Source organism: Orycteropus afer, unplaced genomic scaffold (genome assembly GCF_000298275.1).
Source record: "Orycteropus afer afer isolate SDZICR_OR568_19922 unplaced genomic scaffold, OryAfe1.0 scaffold00292, whole genome shotgun sequence".
NCBI classification, from domain to species: Eukaryota; Metazoa; Chordata; class Mammalia; order Tubulidentata; family Orycteropodidae; genus Orycteropus; species Orycteropus afer.
The window spans coordinates 1,930,245-1,948,928 of record NW_006921879.1 but is presented as its reverse complement, the minus strand read 5'-3'; the positions used below and the strand labels follow the sequence as shown (position 1 = coordinate 1,948,928).

The 18,684-nt window shown below is 38.9% G+C and overlaps 1 protein-coding gene across 1 annotated transcript; it reads left to right on the top strand.

The window, feature by feature from the left end:
* Positions 1-3,320: 3,320 nt before the first annotated feature.
* Positions 3,321-4,283, top strand: LOC103205760 (olfactory receptor 4E1-like). Its single transcript, XM_007951159.2, has one exon. It carries the CDS (start codon positions 3,336-3,338, stop codon positions 4,281-4,283), a length of 948 nt encoding a protein of 315 aa, XP_007949350.1. The 5' UTR covers positions 3,321-3,335.
* Positions 4,284-18,684: the final 14,401 nt, after the last annotated feature.

Here is an 18,684-nt window from a genome sequence, read left to right as displayed (position 1 = left end):
AACTCACTACTGTCGAGTTGATCTCAACTCATAGCAACCCCTCCCTCCTTGGGTTTCTAAGGCAGTACCTCTAAGGAAGCAGATGCCCCAGTCTTCCTACCGAGGAGTGGCTGGTGGGTTTGAACCACCAGCCTTCTGATTAGCAGCCAAGTGTCTTAGGCATTACGCCACCAGAGCTCCTACAGTCCCCACAGAATTATCTTTTTCTAACTCGTGACTAAGGCAAGCTGATGTCATTTATTGAAAGTTCACAAGGACACAGAGCCTACATAACTCAGGTAGAACATCACCAATGCGGCAGCTGCCGGCCCCAGATGCTTTCTTTCTCTGCAACACTTCTCCTTCACTGCTTGAAAGTAGAATGATCAGTCTTAAACTAGCAACACAGAACTTGCACCTAAAAAGGGCACTGCAAAGAAAACAAGAGGCTTCTATCACACTGGCCTTCTGAATAATTTTGTATTAGAAGTGGCCAGGCAAACTAGCACAGCCTGAGAAAGTGGCAGTGGCTTTAATGACATCTATTCATTAATACAGTCTGAAAGAGTGCAAAAATTACACTACTCTTATTCCACATCTTCGATTGACTGAAAATCTTAGTACAGACTTACATGCTTGTTTGTATTGGAAATAGGACAATAATGTAAGTACAAAGGCATGATTTTTTCAGAAACTCTAAAGTGGTTTCTCTCACCAGAAAACATCACCAGATATTTCACTGTGACTTGTTAGCAAAAACTGACCAAGACCCAAAGGTACTGGGCAGACTCTCACCTTCCTTTTGGAAAAATCAAGGTAAATAGGATTGATTTGTCCAACATCAAATGAATTGTTATTTCTACTGTAAGATAATACTCTTGATATTGAAACTACAAAGTTGACAATTCGGTTCCTTCTGGAAGTGCTGAAAACATCAAAAACAACCTGGGGTGAGTTTTTTACATTTTAGTTTTATCACTTTGCTCTTCATTTTTTTTATTATGTTCTGAAATGTATGCACTAGACACTTAGGTTTTCTTTATTTACATCATATTCCTACATAAACTAGCAGCAAATGTCTTTTACACTTGGACACATCTCCATTTTCCCCAATATTTTTTTCTGTGACTCCACAGAACCAAGAAGAAAAGTTCAGTTAAAAATACACTTCCTGTGATGAGGAAAGGTTAAGTGCTCAGCTGCTAACCAAATGATTGGAAGTTCAGACCCACAAGCCTTTCTGTGACAGAAAGACATGGCAATCTGCTTCTGTAAAGATCTACAGCCGTGGAAACTTATGGAGCAGTTCTACCCTGCCCTCTAGGGTCATTATGAGTCAGAACTAACTTGAGGGCAAAAAGTTTGGCTTTGTGTTTTGGTTGAGGAGAGAGCAGAAGTCTCTACTTCAGACCTGGCTCTGGTTCTGCACACCCTTCTTGCCTGTGGGGGTAAAATTTCCCATATTGAATTTTAAATGAGCCACTGGCTCATTCCCGGTCAGTTTGTCAGCTTTCAATTTTGTGTCATCCTTTTAAACTCAACAAATTGCGAACAAAACAGACATAAATCATTATCTGTTTTAAATAATTTGAACTAAAACCTCTAAAAATTTCTCAAGAGTAAAAGTAATCTCTAGCTAGCTACATTAAGATATTGATATAAATATTAATCCAAGCAAAAAACACAGTTTGCTTAATTTAATGTAATCCTCAACATATTTTTTTTTTTTGTCACAGATTTATCTTTGCTAGTTTCTTAACCTGACACTGCCACTAAGGTCTGTCTTCTGATATAAACAACAAAAAGGACCATTTTCTGGATCTGAGTGCTGGTAGAGTAGAAGAAGCCTGGACCAGCCGTCAGGAAACCTGGGCTCTAGACTCAGTATGTCTCTAACTCTGGGTAACCTTGGGCCAATTGTTTTACCTCTCTGGGATTCATTTTCTCTAATTGCAAAGTGAAAAAAACACAAATTAGGTAAATTTTCCACTCCCTTTAAAGTCTAGGATTCTGTGACTTTATATAATGTATACATTTCTTTAAAAAGGTAAAAAAGTTGTGATGCTTAGGGTCAATAAAATATTGTTTTCATTAGCAAGCTAATTTAAAAGAAAGTAAAAGAACCAGTTTTGTTTTACTTGTGATCTACTAAGTTAGACAACAGAACTTGACTTTGAAAAGAGCTGCAAATAATCTAGTCAACATGGCAATGATACTAGGCTTCAACCTTGAAAGTTACAAATGAGTAACTTTGCCTTCAGCTGAGGGGTAGAAGAAAGACAAGCCATCCATCCCCCCTCTCCATACTTCCCAAGGCCTCCAGAGCTTTATCCACCCTCCTCTCAACACTTGTTCAAAAAACATCATAGCCACGTTGTCAGCTGTCTAGCAACTTGGTGAAAAGTTTATGCCCAATGAAAGCTGTTGTTGTTGTTATGTGCCATCCAGTCGGACCTGACTCATAGTGACCCGTCCTTGAGTTTCCGAGGCAGTATCACTACGGAAGTAGATTGTCCAACCTTCCTTCCAAGGAGTGGCTGGTGGGTTTGAACCGCCAGCCTTCTGGTTAGGAGTCAAATGCCTTAGGCACTATGCTACCAGAGCTCCCAAAGATTCTATAGGAGAATTAAATCAAAGGGGAAAAGGAACAGAATTACAAATTCTCATGATCTACAGATTTTCTAGTGCCGTACAGGCTGGAAGAACACCTGAAACCTTTGCCTTGAGATAATCTTTCAATCTTAAACCAAAAATATTGCCTGAAGTCAGTTAATACCAAACAATAGTTTAGCTTAACAAAGTCTGCTTTGAGCATTGTGCTTTTTTTAAGAACTGTCTATACTGGATTGAAAGGAGCCTGATGAAACATGTTAAGTCTACAGCTTCTAGTGGAATGATTGTCTGTTCAAGCCCATTAGCACTCCTCTGAAGAAACATGAGCGGTCTGCTTCCATAAAGATTGCTGCCTTGGACACCCTATGGGACTGATCTACTCTGTCCTATAAGGTCATTCTGAGTCGGAATCAACTCCATAGAAATGTGCTTTGGATAACATGGGATCAAATTGACAACAGCAACTCAAAAGAGTAGATAGGGAACTAGGGAACGATGAGTTTGGGTTAGTGGGAGAGGAATAGCTCAGAAAAGGAGGGTGTGAATGATTGCATAACTTGAAGAATGTCCTCAGTGTCACTGATTTGTACATATAGAAGTTATTGAATTAGTGTCTGTTCTGCTGAGTATATTCCTGTGTATATCTGACATATATAACATGATTGATACAGATGTTAAGTGTTAGGTTTTTTGTTGTGTTTTGTTTTTTTTCCTAACCTTGACAGAGGTGTCCAACAAAGAGAATGGAAGATGCTCTCCTACTCAATCAAACTTCTCTAGTGACACATTTTCACCTTAGAGGTTTATCTGTGAATCAGAAGGTGCAGATGTTTATATTTGCTGTGTTCCTCATTTTCTATGTCCTGACACTGATTGGGAACATCCTCATTGTCATAACTATTATCTATGACCACCGGCTCCATACTCCCATGTATTTCTTTCTCAGCAACTTGTCCTTTATTGATGTCTGCCACTCCACTGTCACTGTCCCCAGGATGCTGGCGGACACCTGGTCAGAAGAGAAGCTCATCTCCTTTGATGCCTGTGTGACCCAGATATTCTTCCTGCACCTCTTTGCCTGCACAGAGATCTTTCTCCTCACTGTCATGGCTTATGATCGGTATGTGGCCATTTGCAAACCCCTGCAGTATATGACTGTGATGAATTGGAAGGTTTGTGTGCTTTTGGCTGTGGCCCTCTGGTCAGGAGGGACAATCCACTCCATAGCCCTGACCTCCCTTACCATCAAGCTTCCCTACTGTGGTCCTGATGAGATTGACAGCTACTTCTGTGATGTCCCACAGGTGGTCAAACTGGCTTGCACAGATACCCACATCATTGAGATTCTCATCGTCTCCAACAGTGGGCTGATCTCTGTGGTCTGTTTTGTGGTGCTTGTGGTGTCCTACGCAGTCATCCTGGTGAGTCTAAGGCAGCAGTTCTCTGAGGGCAGGAGGAAGGCCCTCTCTACCTGCGCAGCCCACCTCACAGTTGTCACGCTGTTCCTGGGACATTGCATCTTCATCTATTCCCGCCCATCCACCAGCTACCCAGAGGACAAGGTGGTGTCAGCATTTTTCACTGCTGTCACCCCCCTGCTGAACCCTATGATCTATACCCTTAGGAATGAAGATGTGAAAAATGCCTTGAATAAGCTAATGCGGAAGAAGGAAAAGAAAGAAGAAAAATGAAAATGGCTAAGCCTTTAGGATGCTTGGTGTTCCAAATCAAAGAAATGCCTTCCAAAGAATAAGTTACATACCATATTTATCACACTATACAGTTCATAAAATTATCATCTGGCTCATTATCTGACAATCATAACAAAGGCTGTGATTTTCTAACACTCTATATGCTGCATATTGTTCTAGACACTGCATGTACTTAATTCTCACAACCATCCTGTGAGGTAGGTATTATCATTTACACACAAGAAATTAAAATCCAGAGAGAGTAAACAGCATGACTAAGATTATTCAGCTATGAATGCTGAAGGTAGGTTGTGAACCCAAGTGTATCAATGAAAATTCATACTATTTTCATTCCACCATGCTACCTTTTCCTGCTTTTGTCTTAGGTGATTACCAAGGTCTAAACATATTTCTAGATTTCTGGGCAGCTCTTGTGTATATCATTCACTCACATACTTGACTAAAAGTAGTTTAGAAACTACTGGTAAATCACACAAAGTGAGCTGTTATATGGCTTCTATGACTTGGAAAGAAGACTTCAAACTATTGATACTCTCAAGTAACTAGGCAAAAGCCTGCCATCAAAGCAAAAACATGATGATGTTCTATTATTCATTCATTTGACAAATATTTAATGAGCACCTATGATGTTCTGGGAGTTCTCTTTCATGGCATTTAGAGTCTAGTGAAGATATTAGGAAAAAGAAAAGAAAAAGGATATAACAAAATATAAACAAATAAATTATAATTACAGATTGTGTGATAAATGCTATGAAAGAACAGAACAAGATGTTCTTAGAGAGTTATAAAAGACTGTCTTTTAGACTGAGTGGTCAAAGAGGGACTCTTTGAGGAAACGACATTTAAGCTAAGATAAGAAAGATAAAAAGGAGTCAACTATGAGAAAAGGGAGATGCTACATGTTTTAGGAAGAGGAAATGGCAGGTGCAACGATTTATGTTGGGAAAGACCTTGGCTTGTTTCACAAAATGCAAGACGAATCCGGTTGCAGCTTAGACTGTGAGGCAGAGAGTGGCAAGAAGTCAAAAAACAAATAAACAAACAAAAAACCCTTTTAAAGTTCTCTTAACTTTAGAATCTTGTGTGTGTGTGCGTGTGTAATAAGAAGTCACCAGGAAGATCTAAGCACACAAGTGGCATGATATGGTTTTTGTTTTAATTAAATTATCAAATTATCATGAAGAGCATTCATTCACCTCAGCATTCATTGTTAAACATTTAATATTCACCCATGCAGCTTCCCAAGAGCTGGGAGAAGATACCAAGTGGAATAAAACATGTATGATAATCTAGGCTCTTGAATCTAGTTGTAATAGTCACACACTCTTAGACCACTGTGGTAAGTGCTCTAACAGTGGCATATGCTGAGTGAATGGGGAAAGCAGGGCATATTAAGAGGATATTCCATGCCATGGTATCTCAAGTATCCTCATATGTGCAAAAGAGCTTATGATGTTATCAGGAATGAACAGTTCATTCTGACTTCATCAGTGATCAGTCCATGGTTAAATGCAGCTGAAATTATCTAAGAAATCAGTGAGGGTGTGATCAATAAACCTGTGGACCACAAAACCCACCTTCTATTTTTATGAGGCCCATAAAAATTTTACAAAACTGATTTTGGCTTGGATTTTATGTGAGAATTATAGGGTGTTGACAACATGCTACATTTGTTTGCCCATTTGCAAGTAATCTTTTCATGATCATCTCCCAGTTTATATAATAAACGTCTTCTGAGTCTTCTCCTTTTGAGTACTTTCTGTCATTTCAGTTATTTCTTACCTTTTGGCCAGAGTTAGTGAGTCATTCGTTCTGTATTGTGCATGTATGTGATGTGTGGACACCTATGTTGTCTAGTATCAAATTCTCCAGAATACTTTTAAACATTATTTCAACAAATTAACAGAACTTCAATCGAATAATGGCCCACCAGCCCCAATCAATTCTAAATTCCATTCACAATAAGGAAAAAAAACCTTATTTATATTTTTAGTATTAAATGTCCTGTATTTCATTCCATTAGTTCCATAAAAATTGATATTATAACTGTATCATATGGTAGCTCTCTGGCCTTCTATAAAGTCTTCTTCTACACCTATCCCCATTCCCTTCAGTCACAGTATATCATCCTACTCGTTACCTATATAATTAGTAATGGAGCCTCCTTAAAATGGACTGGTCCATTCTATGATAAACTGATAAATTTCAGCCCCAATGAATGATACAAGTTAAATTCAGAAAATCAACAACTCTGAAATTACATAGGTTCAATCATCTTCTTAACTATTTTCACTTGTTTGTTTTGTTAAATAAACTTTAGAATATTACTGGAAATTTTACCAAAAATATTGTGGGGTTTTAATAATAAGTATATTAAATTTATAACTCAATTTAATTAAACCAATTATACTGATCGTATTTTTTATTTAGATGTAGGAGCATGTCTACATCCTCATCTCTTTAAGTTTTCTCAGCAGAGCGTTATAGTTTTTCTCATAGAGGCACATATGGTTTGTTTATTTGACAAAAAAAAAAATCCATATAAATAAGTCTGTATTAATTTTATATTGCCACGATAACAAATTATCACAAATTCAGCAACTTAAAACAATGCAAATTTTATCTTACAATTTTGTAGTTTGGAAGTCCAACACTGGTTTTACTGGGCTAAAATCAAACAGTCAGCAAGGTTGCATTCTTCTCTGGAGGTTTTAACAGACAATTGCCATGTCTTTTGTTGCTTCTCACATTCCTTGACTATTGGCCCCTTTCTCCATCTTCAAAACCAGCGATGCTGAATCTCTCTGTTGGATACATGTATATTTCTAGATAAATCAAAACCAAGCTCACTGTCATCTATTTCATTCCAATTCATAGCCACCCTGTAGGGCAGGGTAGCACTAGCAGCATTGGGTTTCCAGATACAAAAGTCTTTACAGAAGCAGACTGCCACATCTTTCTCCTGCAGCTCAGCTGGTGGGTTCAAACTGCCAACCTTTCCATTCAAAGCTGAGTGCTTAACCACTGTGCTACCAGGGCTTCTTATAGTTCTAGATAGACTCCTAAAAAATCTTAATGCTACAACATTACTGCAAGAAACTTTAAGAGACCTGCATAAATGGAAGAACATTCCATGCTCATGGATTGGAAAACTGAACATTGTGAAAATATCATTGCTACACAGAGCAATCGATAGATTCAATGCAATCCCAATCTACATTCCATCAAAATTCTTTACTGATGTGGAAAAACCAATTACTAAATTTATATGGAAAGGAAAAAAACTTCAGATAAGCAAAGTACTACTGAAAAAGAACAAAGTAGGTGGTCTCATAACCCCTGATCTCAAAACCTATTATACAACCATGGTAGTCAAAAAAGCCTGGTACTGTTACAACAAAAGACACATAGACCAGTAAAACAGAATTGAGAACCAAGAAATAGATCCATCCACTTATGGACAGTTTATCTTTGACAAAGTGTCAAAACCCATTAAATGGAAGAGAGAGAGTCTTTTTAACAAATGGTGCTGGCAAAACTGGATATTGACTTCAGGAAAATGAAACAAGATCTATACCCCATACCATACACAAAACTAACTCAAGATGCCTCTAAATGTAAACTAAAAAGTGTGTGATAGTAATGCTATTGTTCAATAATCTCCACATTCTTTTGGATCACCTTTCTTTGGAATGAGTACAAATATGAATCTCTTCCAGTCAGTTGGCCAGATAGCTGTCTTCCAAATTTCTTGGCATAGATGAGTAAGTGTATCCAGCACAGTATCCACCTGTTGAAACATCTCAATGGCCATTTCATCAATTCCTCGAGCCTTGTTTTTTACCAATTCCTTCAGTGCAGCTTTGACTTCTTCCTTCAATACCTTTGGTTCTTGATCACAGGCCACCTCCTGAAACAGATGAACATCGACCATTTATTTTTTTGTACACTGACTCTGCGTATTCTTTCCATTCTTCTTTTGACATTTCCTGCATCATTCAATATTTAGTCCATTGATTCTTTTACTATTGCAACTCAAGGCTTGAATTTTTTTCTTCAGAACACACTCTACAATTTCATTACTAGGTATATATATCCTAAAGAAGCGAGAGCCAGAACACGGATAGATATATGCATAAACATGTTCATCACTGCACTAGTCACAATAGCAAAGAGATGGAAACCTAAGTGCCCAACAGCTGATGAGTGGATAGCCAAACAGTACACACAATGGACTATTATGCAACATTATTGAATAATGAAGAATCCACGAAACACCTCACAGCATGGATGATCTTGGAGAATACTATGTTGAGATAAATAAGTCAATCTCAGAAGGACAAGTACTGTTTATAATAACAATTCTGTTATTATAAAAGTAAAGGAAAGGTTTCCACATGAAAGGAAACTTTCTTTGTCAGTCACCAGGGATGGGAGAGAAGAAGAAATAATGCTAGCTAGGTAAGAGACACATAATGATTTGGGTGAAGGGAAAGACAATGTATCAAAAGTGGGTGACCAGCACAATATCACTAAGGAAAAGGAAGATAGGGAGAGGTACAAAAGAGGTACAAAAAGAAAGACACAGGGAAAAGATAACCACAGGGAGAAAGTGGGAAAAGAGTTGTTACAATGTGGGGATTAAAGAAAACTCTTAATGCTAACAGGAATCCTAGTGGTGTAGTGCTTAAGGTGTTTGCTAACAAGAAAGCTGGTGGTTCAAACCCACCAGCTACTCCTCAGAAAGAAGATTGGGCAATCTACTTGCATAGTGATACCACCTCCAAAGCACAAGGAGGGATAGCTATGAGTCAGGTCTGACTCGACGGCACATTACAACAACAACAATAACCATGTAAGGTATATTAATCTTTATGCAATACTTACCCACCATATGAAAAATAAAAATCGTGGTCAATTTTCTTAATAAATTATCATATTTGAGCTCTCCTTCCATACTTAATTTATGATATAATGATACCTCACAGTCAAATAATAGTTTCAGTGAATAAGTTCATTCAACACACTTCATTATTTTAAGTAATGAAGCTTCACTTCTTATAAGTAATCTCACAAAAGATAGTTAAAAAAAAAAAACTAAACAAATATATACCAAATTAAACAGCTGTAGCTGTTCAAATAGTCTCAATATTATACAGTAAATGTGGAAAGGCAACATTTATTATATGTGACATCACAAAATTAAATAATTATATAGAAATAAATGTTACAGTAAAAATTAGCTTCACTTTACAAGGATAAATTTTATGGCATTACTATTACATTTCAGTTTTTTAAAAATGTAAAATTACAAAAGAAAACAATGTAAACGAGGGGAGTAGGGAGGAACCACTCCCTTATATGCACAGATGCAGCTTTGTTTTTCTTTGACATTCTTTATCCCCAGTGAAAACTGGGTCAGATTAGTTTTGTGAAGTCAAGAAAAAATAGAGCAACTGTACATATTCAGCATACAGGAAGGTCAGGAATGTGTCATTTCCAGAACATCAGCATTCACAAAATCCAATTTGAATGATGCTCTGTCACACAGTCATTAAGGAATCTGAGCTACGCTCTTGTGCTTTTAGGTCATTTGAGATTGCAGGATCCATGAAATTGGAGATTACAGCTTTCTCGTGATTTGAAAACCATAAACCAAACTAGGCAAGTTCCCATGATGCCAGATCACATGATACATTCTCACATGTGGCAAATAGCATAGTAGCTAAGACACTTGCCTGCTAACCAGACGGCTGGCAGTTCAAACCCACCAGCCACTCCTCGGAAGGAAGGTTGGGCAATCCTACTTCCGTAGTGATACTGCCTCGGAAACCCAAGGAGGGGTCGCTATGAGTCGGGTTTGACTCGACGGCACATAACAACAACAACAACAACATATCCTCTACACGCATATTACATACATATTCCATCACCTACTTTGTCAGCACTCCCCTCCTCCACTTCCCACCAAACACCCACCACCAGGTGACACTGTGTAAGCCCTTGACTGTTTCCTATAGAAAGATGACTCTAACTTTTACCCTTTACCTTTAGGCTTGAATTCTATCTTTAATCATAGCTTATTGTTTTGTTCTGTTTTTATTTACTTTCCAGTTAAAAATTCTAATAAGAAATGCAAGTGATGCAACCTTCACGAAGTTCTGACCAAGAATTATCTGAGTTTCTAGAGCTAGGGTATCCATGGACAAAATCTCTAAACAGAACTCCCTTTAGTCAATGTAGCCTAAACTAAAAACGATAGTAAATAAATAGGTATTGATATCCCCATCTTGAAGAAGGAAAAGCTAAAGTAAATTTTAGCTATGTAATTACCGAATACTCTGTGTGTGCAAAAGCACAATCTGAGGCATTCTGAAAGAATAAGAGATGAGCTCTGATGGTGTAGTTGATAAGGCATTTGGCTGTTAACCAGAAGGTCAGCAGTTCAAACCCACCAGCTGCTCCACGGAAGGAAGATGGGGCAATCTACTTCTGCAAAGAGTTACAGCCTTGGAAACCCAATGGGGGTTGCTATGGAGACAGAATGGACTCGATGGCAGTGAGTTTTGGTTTTTATCCAAATAATAATTATTTGACTATAATTGGAACAATTAGATCAACACGGACAGTTAAAATAATATAATATGTGTTAATTATCTAAGGAGCTCTGGTGGCATAGTGGATAATGTATCTGACTGTTAACCAGAAGGTCAAACCCACCAGGCACTCTGTTGAAGGAAGATGGGGCAATCTACTTCTGTAAAGATTTATAGCCTTGGAACCCAATGGGGGTCGCTATTACTTGGAATCAACTTGTTGGCAGTGAGTGAGTTGTTTTGTTTTGTTTTTAAAAATTTTTATTGAGATTTGGGTGAAAGTTTACAGAGAAAATTCATTTTCCATACAGCAGTTCATACACATTTTGTCTCATAACATTGACTGCAATTCCCCACAATGTAACAGCTCTCTTCTCACTTCCACCCTGTAGTCACCTCTTCCCTGGATTCTTCCTTCCCTTGCACTCTTGCCCCCTGAGCTTTCTCCATGTGCAAACACTGCCCTTATGCTCTCCCATGATACGCTCCAAGGAGTGTATCTTCCTGATGTAAATGTTCACCCCATATGCCTGTCTATTGTGTGGCTGGAAGCCACAGGAGTGAGTTTAATTCCAGACCTGAAGGGTGGCAAGGGGCCACAGTCTCAGAGGTGTCACCAGGCTCTGTCAGAACAGCAAACCTCGTCTCTTTTTTATGATTTTGAGTTTTGCTCCACACTGTTCCCCTAGTCTATCCAGACCTCCTGCACTGATCCCCCTCTGTGTGGTTGACAGTGGTAGCCAAGCACCATCTAGTTCTTCTGGTCTCAGAAGTCATATAGGCTGAAGATCACATGGTCTACCAGTCCCTTGGAGACTGCTTCCATGAGCCTTTGGTTTTCTCAATTCTTCATTGCTCTAGATGAGGAGAGACCCATCATTGCATCTAGATGGCCACTTGCAAGCTTTTAAGATCCCACTCACTACTAACAAAAGTAGGATGTAGAACAAGGTTTTTGTGTAGTACAGTATGCCAATTGAGCTTGATGTCCCCTGTGACCATGGTCCCAAGCCCACAGGTCCAACTACTCCCTCCCTCTGGGTAGGTGGCTGTGGCCAGGAAGCCACCACAACATTGCTCCTTGTCAGCTCTACAATACACCTGGACATTCTCACAGCACATACAAATACACATGTAGAAACATTGTCTGCTAACCCTATATGTGGTCATGGGCACATTGCCCCTTGCCTAGACACTGTTTGGCTGGAAGCCACAGGAATGAGTTTAATTCCAGACCTGAAGGGTGGCAAGGGGCCACAGTCTCAGAGGTGTCACCAGGCTCTATCAGAACAGCAAACCTCGTCTTTAATAGACAGGCATATGGGGTGAACATTTACATCAGGAAGATACACTCCTTGGAGCGTATCATGGGAGAACATAAGGGCAGTGTTTGCATATGGAGAAAGCTCAGGGGGCAAGAGTGCAAGGGAGGGAAGGATCCAGGGAAGAGGTGACTACAGGGTGGAAGTGAGAAGAGAGCTGTTACAGTGTGGGGAATTGCAGTCAATGTTATGAGACAAAATGTGTAGTCCACCCATCTACCCACTGTAGATCAATGCTTGCCATGACTGACAATGCAGTACTGTACATGCAAAAGGTTCACCTTTGTTGTCTATACCTCCCATGTACCTCTCTGTCTTCCTCTCCCTCAGTGCCACTGTGTTGATCACTCACATTTGGCACATTGTCCTTCCCTTCACCCAAATCAATACTTGTCTCTACCTACCTAGCAGTGTTCCCTTCCCTTCCACCACCAGTAATCAACAAAGTTTCCTTCCATATACAAACCTTTCCTTGACTTTTTACAATAATAAACTAATATAATATTTGTCCTTCTATGATTGACTTATTCACTCAGCATAATGTCCTCCAAGTTCATCCATGTTATGCAGTGTTTTGTACATTATACATTAATTTTTAGTGTTGCATAATATTCCATTGTGTACATAAACCATAGTTTGGTTATCCATTCTTCTGTTGATGGGTACCTAGGTTGTTTCCAGCATTTTGCTATTGTTAATAGTGCTGTAATGAAATGGGTGTGCATATATCAGTTTTTGTCCTGGCACTCACTTCTTTAGGATATATACCTAGTAATGGGATTGCTGGATCAAATGATATTTCTAATTCCAACTTTTTTAGGAATCACCATACTACTTTCCACAGTGGTTGTATCATTTTACAGTCCCACCAGCAGTGTATTAGAGTCTGTATCTCTCTGCATCCTCACTAGCATTCATTATTTTCTGTCTTGAACTTTGCTATTAGTGCTGGGGCAAAATGGTTGTTTTGATTTGCATCTCTCTAATGGCTAATGATCCTGAACATTTCTTCATGTGCATTTTGGGTACCTGGATATCCTCTTTGGTGAAGTGCCTATTCATGTTTTCTGTCCATTTTTAATTGGATTTTTTGTGTTTTTGTTGTTGAGGTGTTGGAGTTTTGTATAAATTTTAGAGGTAAGTCCCTTTTCAGCTATGTCATTGCCAAATATTTTTTCCCAATCTGTTGGTTCTCTTTTTACTCTTTTGGAGAAGTCTTTTGAAGCACATAAAAATTTAGTTTTCAGAAGGTCCCATTCAGCTGTTTTTGCATTTCGGATTGTGCTTGACAATCTATTTATGCCATAAATTAGAACCTCTGAATTTGCCCCTATTTTCCCCTTGAGGAACTTTACCATTCTAGGTTTCACATTTAAGTCTTTGAGGAATTAGTTTTTATGTATGGTATGAGGTACAAATCTTGTTCCATTTTTCTGCAAATGGATATCCAGTTTTGCCAGCACCATTTGTTAAACAGACAATCTCTTCCCCGTTTAATGGATTTCAACCCTTTGTCAAAAATCAGCTGACCATAGGTCGATAGATCAATTTCTGGGTTTTCAATTATGTTCCACTGGTCTATGTGTCTGTTGTTGTACCAATACCAGATAGTTTTGACTACTGTGGCTTTACAGTAGTTTTTGAGATCTGAGAGTGTGAGACTTCATACATTGTTCTTCTTCTTCAGTAGTGCTTTGCTCTTTCCTTTCCATATAAATTTACTGATTGGTTTTTCCATATCCTTAAAGAATGGTGATGGGACCTGGGTTGTGATTGGATTGAATATATAGATTGCTTTGGGTAGTATTGACATTTTCACAATGTTCAATCTACCTATTCATGGTATGTTCTTCCATTTATGTAGATCTCTTATGGTTTCTTGTGGTAGTGGTTTGTAGTTTTCTTTGTACAGGTCTTTTGTGTCCCTGGTCAGATTTATTCCCAAGTATTTTATTTTTTGGGTAGTTATTTTAAATTATATTTATTTCCTTTTCAGCAATCTCTTTGCTGGTGTAGAGGAATCAAACTGGTTTTTGGATGTTGACTTGTATCCTGCCACTATGCTAAATCTCTCAATTAGTTCCAGTTGTTTTCTTGCTGAGTCTCTTGGGGTTTCTATGTATAGGATCATATCATCAGAAAATAGGGATAGTTTGACTTCTTCCATACCAATTTGGATGCCTTTGATTTCCCTTTCTTGCCTTATTGCCCTAGCTAGGATTTCTAATATAATGTTGAGTAGGAGTGGTGATAGAGGGCAGCCTTGTCTGGTTCCTGTCCACAAGGGGATGGTTTCAGGCTCTCTCCATTTGGAATAATGTTGGCTGTTGGTTTTACATATATGCCCTTTATTATGTTGAGGAACTTCTCTCCTAATCCTATTTTTCTGAGAGCTTTGTTCAAAAATGGGTGTTGGATTTTATCAAATGCCTTTTCTGCATCAATTGATATGATCATGTGGTTCTTTTCCTTTGTCCTATTTATGTGATGGATGATGTTGATAGTTTTTCTAATGTTGAATCATCCTTGCATACCTGATTTGAACCCCACTCAGTCATAATGTATTATTTTTTGGATATGTTGTTGGAGCCTATTGGCTAGGATTTTGTTGAAGATTTTTACATCTATATTCGTGAGGAATATTGGTCTGTAGTCTTTCTTTGGAGTGATGTCTTTGCCTGGTTTTGGTACCAAGGTTATGCTTGCTTCATAAAATGAATTTGGTAGGATTCCATTCTGTTCTGTGTTCTGGAATAGTTTGAGTAGGATTGGTGTCGGTTCTTCTGTGAACATTTGGTAAACTTCTCCAGGGAAACCATCTCGGCTAGGGCTTTTTTTTGTTGGTAGTTTTTTTATGACCTGTTCAATTTTTTCTTTTGTTGTGGGTCTGTTCAAATTATCCACCTCAGTCTGTGTTAGTTTCGATAAGTAGTATGTTTCTAGAAATCCATCCGTTTCTCATGATTTTCAAATTTGTTGGAGTACAGTTCTTCATAGTATCTTGATATTATCCTTTTTATTTCAGTTGGCTCTGATGTGATATCTCCCAATATGTTTCTTATTAGTGTTATTTATATTGTCTCCCTCTTTTCCTTTGTTAAATTTGCCAGTGGTTTGTCAATTTTATTGGTCTTTTCAAAAAAAAAAAAACTTCTAGTCTTGTTGATTTTTTCTATTGTCTTTCTATTTTCCATTTCAGTTATTTCTGCTTGAATCTTCATTGTTTCTTTTCTTCTGGTGACTGTAGGCTTTTTTGCTGCTCTTTTTCTAATTGTTGGAGATGTTGGGTTGAGGTGTTGATTTTGGCTCTTTCTTCTTTTTTAATATGTGCATTTATTGCTGTAAATTGGTCTCTGATCATTGTTTTTGCTGTGTTCCAAAGATTTTGGTATGTTGGGTTTTCCTTCTCATTTGATTCCAGGAATTTTTTTATTTCATTTTTTATTTCTTCTATTACCCAGTCATTTTTAAGGAGGGTGTAATTCAGTTTCCATGTGTTTGTTCTTTTTCTGTTGATCTTCCTATTGTTGATTTCTAATTTTATAGCATTGTCATCTGACAGAATTCTTTGCAGTGATTCAATCTTTTTCAATTTATTAAGCCTTGCTTTGTGACTACATATAGTCTATCCTGGAAAATCTTCAAAGTGTACTGGAAAAGAATGTGTGCTGTGTTGTTGTTGGGTGAAGTACTCTGTAGATATCTATAAGGTCAAGTTGGTGAATTTAATTGTTTGGTTCTCCTGCATCTTCTTTGAGTTTCTTTCCAGAGTTGTTCTGTCTTCCATTGAAAGAGGTTGAGTAAAGACTCCTATAGGACTGTGGCTGGTGGGTCCTCAGAAGAAAGACTAGGCAATGTACTTCCATAGTGATGTCACCTTGGACTGCAAGGAGGGGTCACTATGAGTCACACCTGACTCAATGGCAGTGAGTTTGGGTTTCGGTTTGGCACTAGGACTGTGGAGTCATCTATTTGTCTTTTCAAATCTGTTAAAGTCTGGTTGAGGTATTTTGGGGCTCTTTCATTGAGTGCATAGATATTTATTATGCTTATGTCCTCTTATTGAAGTGATCCTTTAATCATTATATAATGCCCTTCCTTGTCTCTGATAGGAGTTCTGGTGGCATAGAGCTTAAGCCATTTGACTGCTAATCAGAAGGCTGGTGGTTCAAACCCACCAGCCACTCAGAGGAAGGAAGATTGGGCAATCTCCTTCCATGGAGATATCTCCTTGGAAACCCAAGGAGGGGTCACTATGAGTCAGGACCAACTCCATAGCAGTAAGTTTGGTTTTTTTGCTTTGTTTTGTCTCCTATGGTGGTTTTTGTCTTGAATTCAATTTTATCAGAAATTAATATGGCCACTTCTGCTCTTTTTTTGTTGCCATTTGTATTATATGTCTTTTTCCAACCTTTGATTTTTAGTCTATTTTTGTCTTTCTCTCTAAGGTGTGCCTCTTGTGGACAGCATATTGATGGCACATGTTTTCTTACCCAGTCTGCAACTCTCCATCTCTTCAGTGGTGCATTTAATCCATTGACATTCAGTGTAATTAACAACAAGTATGTTTTTGCTGTCATTTTGTTATATGTTTTTCATGGTGTTGCTGTTTCCTTTGTTCCATATAATTTTCTGTGCTGAAGTAATTTTGTTTATTAATTATGTTATCACTTCCTTTGTTGCTATTGTTTTAATATTTGCTAAATATTTGTGCTTGTCTTCTTTTTATTTTGATGCCAAGGTTTATCATTTTTCTTTGAGGTTACCCTGTGGTTTATAATTTTCTTCCCAAGTTTAGAACAGTCCATTCTATCTTGCAATTGTCTTGACTTCCTCTCCATTTAGATGTTCTGTAACCTTCAGGCATTAATGGGTAGAAGAGACTGGAATGAGATGGAGTAGCAAGTTGGCCAGCCCATGGAGCAAGAAAGCTGAGTTTCCTTTGGGCAGGAAGATTCCTGGCACAGTGGGTTGCCCTTGGACATTAATTGGCAGAAGCGGAGAGACCAAGGAAAGGAGAAGCAGAACTGCCTCCACCTAAAAGGGTAGGACCATGGCTTCTGGGGGTGGAACCACCATAGTCCCCTAGGTTTCAAAGAGTTATACCTTGGCCAACTTGGTTCTGGAGTGTGGGGCTTCTCGTTCATGTAAGCCAATGGGATGGAGCCACAGCCACTGCCCAAGAGTGAGGGGGCAGAGTTGCCATGCCCCAGAGGGAGAGGAATGGGGCCTTCCAGGCCAAGGGCATGAGGTCTCCATTTAGAGGAACTAGGGGACAGGTGCCACCCAGTGAAAGAGATCTGTACAGTTGCCACCCAATGAAGATCTGTACAAGTGCCAAGTTGACAAGGGGTGGAATTGTGGTAGTTAAGCTTGTGTGTCAACTTGGCTAGCCCTGGTTGAGTGGCTGGGCAGCTGGATGTTGCATTCCCCATGATGAGACTGGTAATCAACTCCATGGTGGAATCTACTGTGAGCAGCTGAGTAGCTGGCTTAGTGCTGTGTTCTGCTTCCTGTATATAAGGAGAAGCCTTGAGGTACAGTCTCTAGCTTATGGCATGCTTGGACTCTGCATGTAGCCATGTTGTTGTTCAGCAGCCTGCCATGTTCTGCCAACCTTGGGACTTTCGATGGACTTAAATTAATGGCCTGCTGTGTGGTTTGGTAATATCAGGACTGTGCCATTTTATTTGTCAACTGTGGGCTTGTTAGCCTCAGCAGTCAGTGGCTGTCTGAGTGAAGAGATGCATCTAGTTTCAGTGGGCTGGGAGCAAGAGGCAGAGCTGAAGCCCAAGGTTGAGGGGCTTTCACACAGCCCCTAGAGCCTAGCACTTTGAACTTGGACTTAAAGCCTCCAAATTGTAAGAAAATTAACTCCTGTTTGTTCAAACCATCCCATTTGTGGTTTATTCCTGTCAGAGTGGCACTAGGTAACCAGAACAAGCTGTGTTACTTTGTTGTCCCTGAGACATTGTGACATTGTTGTATTTATATTTAACTGGTGATTGTATGTTGGAGTAATTCTCCCAAGATACTCATTTTCTTTGGTTGTTTTGTTTTGTTTTGTTTTGGATGTATCTGAGTAAGCAGGGTACTGAGCTCCTCTATTTCCTAGTTGTCAATACTTGTGCACTCACCACCTGTCTCCTTTCCAGCTGTCAGCTTCCAGTATGTCTGTGCTATCCTTGGCAAGTGGAGCCTATTCTTAGGTCCCTGGAATCTAAACAAGAATGCTGTCACTTTAAATATCAAAAATGTTCACCACTTGTAACCGTTCAAAATGGCTGTGTTCTCCGGACAGCCAAAAGGCCACAGCTCAGTTTGTCTCCTTCTTTGCTGTTTCCCTTTTTACTTATCAGCCACCAGAGCAGTCATCCATGCAGCACTTGGAAAGCAGTGCTGATTTTTAGGTTAATTCTTAGATCATCTATTTCCATATTGATTTCCCACCTCAGAAATCCA